This window comes from Aquarana catesbeiana, linkage group LG12 (assembly GCF_042186555.1).
Source record: "Aquarana catesbeiana isolate 2022-GZ linkage group LG12, ASM4218655v1, whole genome shotgun sequence".
Taxonomy (NCBI): Eukaryota; Metazoa; Chordata; class Amphibia; order Anura; family Ranidae; genus Aquarana; species Aquarana catesbeiana.
Window position 1 is genome coordinate 225,541,009 of NC_133335.1, and position 4,068 is coordinate 225,545,076.

At 44.6% G+C, this 4,068-nt stretch overlaps 1 protein-coding gene across 1 annotated transcript; it reads right to left on the bottom strand.

Moving 5' to 3' along the window:
- Positions 1 to 762: 762 nt before the first annotated feature.
- On the bottom strand, positions 763 to 2,343 carry LOC141113406 (E3 ubiquitin-protein ligase TRIM7-like). Its single transcript, XM_073606464.1, has one exon. The coding sequence runs from the start codon at positions 2,341 to 2,343 to the stop codon at positions 763 to 765; it is 1,581 nt and encodes a 526-aa protein (XP_073462565.1).
- Positions 2,344 to 4,068: the final 1,725 nt, after the last annotated feature.

The following is a 4,068-nucleotide window of genomic DNA, read 5'->3' on the forward strand; positions in this document are numbered from 1 at the left end:
GTTTGTGGACTCTACAACTTTCTTACAGACTAAACAATATACACTGATTTGGGTTATCTTTACCAAAGAAATGTAGCATAATACATTTTGGCCTAAATTTATGAAGAAAAGATTATTTATTTGAAAACTTTTTTTTAACAGAAAAAAAGAAAACATGATTTCTTTTTAAAATTTTCAGTCTTTTTTCGTTTATTTAGCAAAAGAAAAAAAAAAAAAAGATAGAAAAACCCAAATACCACCAAAAGGAAGCTCTAAGTTTGTGAACAAAATGAAAAAATGTCAAAATTGGCATTCAGGCTGGGTTCACACTAGTGCAAATTAGATGTGGGTTTCACCTCATCCAATTCGCATGTCAGGAGATTGTGACCGGCTCTCAATGGAGCCGGTTCACACAGCTCCGGTGCGAATTGCCGAGGAGTCCTGTGCGTCTTCAGATCCGTTTCAGGTCGAAATTAGCCAAAAATTTGGGCTGAAATCAGACCTGAAACGGTGAACAGGGACGCACCTGACCCCTGCTGTGAGCCGATCCGTGCGCCAGTGTGGATCCAGCCTCAAAGTGTGACAGCGCCCGGTATTGAACTACTTAAACAAGCTGAAGTTCGAAGCTGATTGGCTACCATGCACAGCTGCACCAAATTCTGAGTGCTCCAGTTTTAGTAAATCTCCCCCCAATATATCTTCTATTGCAGGGAACTTTAATGTGGGTTTATTTTAAACCTGCCAGGATTGCTATAATGCCTACTGAAGACCCTCCATCAGGTCTTAACTCAAAATTCTGACCCAGCTTGTTAAGAAAATACAGAAGGCGGCATGAAGGGGCTCGGTGAAGGTGGCGGTGAAGGTGTGAAGATGTCGGATGGAGTCACCAAGCTCATAAAAGGATACCTGGCCAGCCTCGTAATCCAGATAGATTCTGATTTTCCGGGATGGGAAGCCACGTTCCATACAATTCTTGTTTGAGTCATGAATGGCAAAAAATGTATCATCTTCCTTTCCTAAACACCAAGATTTGTCATTGTGACCAATTCTAGCTTTTCTCCCTTTCCTTTCGATAGTAGAATAAGCAACTCCTAACCTGAAATTCCCAGAGTCGCCAGCCTCAACGTCCCAGTAATGTCTCCCTGAACTGAACTGCCTGGTGCTCAGAACCTGAGAGAAATCGAAGCGTTCGTCCTGTTCGATGCGCTGTTGATCGTTTCCTGGGCATGACAGTTCTTTCAAGTCCTCGGTTATGGCCACATTGTTGGAAGCCGTGTTTACATCCAGCAGCAAGTCAGAGGCCTCTTGCACAAAGATCCCTCTTTTGATGTCAGCCACCATGTGCAATAGCCCGGTGTGTAAGGTCTGGAAGACTGGACCTTCATCAAACTCCTTCAAAGCATACGGCATTTTTACATCCTCTTTTCTGTATGTACTGATCTCTCGTCCAAGCTTATGAAGGTCATTGTTGTCTGAATTCAGCCACTGAGAGAACAGCAAGGGGTTGGGTGTTTCGTATAACTCTTTTATGTTGCCAATCTTCCTGGATAGCTCATTCTGCTTTTGCTCCAGATGGAGGAGCCGGTTGGAGACCGAAAGGGAAGTTTGCTTTTCTTGCCATGAGATGTCATTCAGGATTTTGTTCTCCAGGTCCTCCTGTTGTTTCCTGAGGTTCCTAAACAAGGCACAGACTCTCTCCGCCACATTGGCCACCTTTTCTTGAAAATTAATTTGGCGATCCTGAAGACGTTGGACGCGTTTCTCGATTTCCTCCATCTCAGAAGTCAAAATCTCCAATGACAAGTCTATTTTCTTCTTTAACTTTTCAAACGCCTCGTTGAAGTCACACACTTGATGCCCTCTGTGCTCCTTCAGGTGACACGATATGCAGATGCAGAGGTTGTCCTGAAAGCAGTAGAAATCCAAGATCTTGTTGTGGATGGAGCATTTGTTGTCTTTAAAAGACTTGGTGGGTTTGGTCAAGATGTGTTCCTGTGATTTGGTGTGGACTTTCAGATGACTAGCACACAGAGAAGCTTCACAGTGTAGACATGACTGAATAGCCAGAACCTCTGAGTGAATACAGTAAGTGCAGAAGATCTCGGCCACTGGATTCTCTGGAGGCTCTGATCTTGTTTGCAGTTGTAGATACGGGCTATTGTCTGAGTTTGAAGAAAGCACCATACACCCAGGGCAGATGTCCCCACGACCTAGAGAGCCAACACTAGTCCGTTCCTGGGAACCCAACACATTGATAAAACAATCCCGGCAAAAGTTGTGTCCACATCTCAAATTGATAAGATTCAAGGAAACCTCCAGACACGAAGAGCAGTTATCGTCTCCGTTGAGATCTATAGACGACATCCTCGCCAGTTAGGACTTTAAGTGGCGACTGTATTCATAGCTCTGTGGGGAAACTGGCGAAGCAAGATTTCACTGACGGTATTTAAACAATGCAGCCTCTCCATGGAGACCGTGACATCATGTTTTGCATAAAGTAAAGCCGTCCCCTGAGTCTTGGAAAGTTTTCAGGTCATCACAGCATAGCTCCCAACTGTCTCTGATTTGGAAAAAAGTCCCCCTATCCCTCTTTCCTCCTCATATGTCCCTCATTTTGGTCTGATCTATAAAGTTGTATATTGTACAATTAAAAAAGGGTGCACTTGGCAAAGTTGTATATAATATGCACTTTTTATCTTTCAAAAAGTGTTTCCCAATGCTAAACCTTTCATCCAATTTCTAAATTGCTGTATTTGTAAATTTCAAAAACCAGCATAAATTAATAGTAATTCTCCTTTAAGGGGGCGTGGCAGGAGGTGGGTCCTATGTCTACATACTTTTGCTAATAGGTGTCCTTTGTTCCCATCTCAAAAAGTTGGGAGGTATGTCACAGCAGTGTTATATTTGAGGTCAAATTTCGATTTAGTTTACGTCATAGTTTTTGACTAAAATGCCATTTAAGTTTTAGTTGTATTTTAGTCATCTGAATTGTTTTAGTTATATCTCTAGTACATTTTAGTTGACTAAAATCGAATGGGTTTTGTTAAATTGTAATACATTATTTAACCATTTCTCTAGAATTTACAAACTCATTATATAATCCTAGAGTAAAAAAAAATCGAACAATTGCAAACAGTGCTCTGGACGGTCTGAGGAGGCCCGTAATGCACACAGTGCTCTGGATGGTGGTCTGAGGAGGCCTGCAATGCACACAGTGCTCTGGATGATGGTCTGAGGAGTCCTGTAATGTACAATGCTCTGGATGGTCAGAGGAAGCCTGTAATGCACAGTGCTCTGGACGTTGGTCTGACTTAGGAGACCTGTAATGCACAGTGCTCTGAGTGGTCTGAGGAGGCTTGTAATGCACACAGTGCTCTGGGTGGTCTGAGGAGGCTTGTAATGCACACAGTGCTTTGGACGGTGGTCTGGCTGAGGAGGCCTGTAATGCACAGTGCTCTGGACGGTCTGAGGAGGCTTGTAATGCACACAGTAGTCTGGACGGTGGTCTGAGGAGGCCTGTAATGCACACAGTGCTCTAGACAGTGGTCTGAGGAGGCCTGTAATGCACTGCACAGTGCTCTGGGTGGTCTGAGGAGGCCTGTAATGGACACAGAGCCCTGGATGGCCTGAGTCGGCCTGTAATGCATAGTGCTCTGGTGGTGGTCTGAGGAGACCTGTAATGCACAGTGCTCTCTGGTGGTGGTCTGAGGAGACCTGTAATGCACAGTGCTCTGGATGGTGGTCTGAGGAGGCCTGTAATGCACACAGTGCTCTGGACAGTCTGAGGAGGCCTGTGATTTACTTAGTACTCTGGACAGTCCGAGGAAGCTTGTAATGCACAGTGAGTGCTCTGGACGGTCTGAGGGGGCCTGTAATGCATACAGTGCTCTGGACGGTGGTCTGACTGAGGATACATGTAATGCACTCGGGTTGATTTACTAAAACTGGAGAGTGCAAAACCTGGTGCATCTGTGCATGGTAGCCAATCAAACCCTAGCAGGAAGCTGAGGCAATATCCCCCACTCGGCTCTATGCCCTTGTAGGAATGGAGCGACGTCCAACATCACTTCCGCTCTCTGATCTTATAAG

What these genes read in the sequence shown, in the direction of transcription:
- LOC141113406 (XM_073606464.1), bottom strand. Translation starts at nt 2,343, where the DNA reads ATGTCGTCTATAGATCTCAACGGAGACGATAACTGCTCTTCGTGTCTG.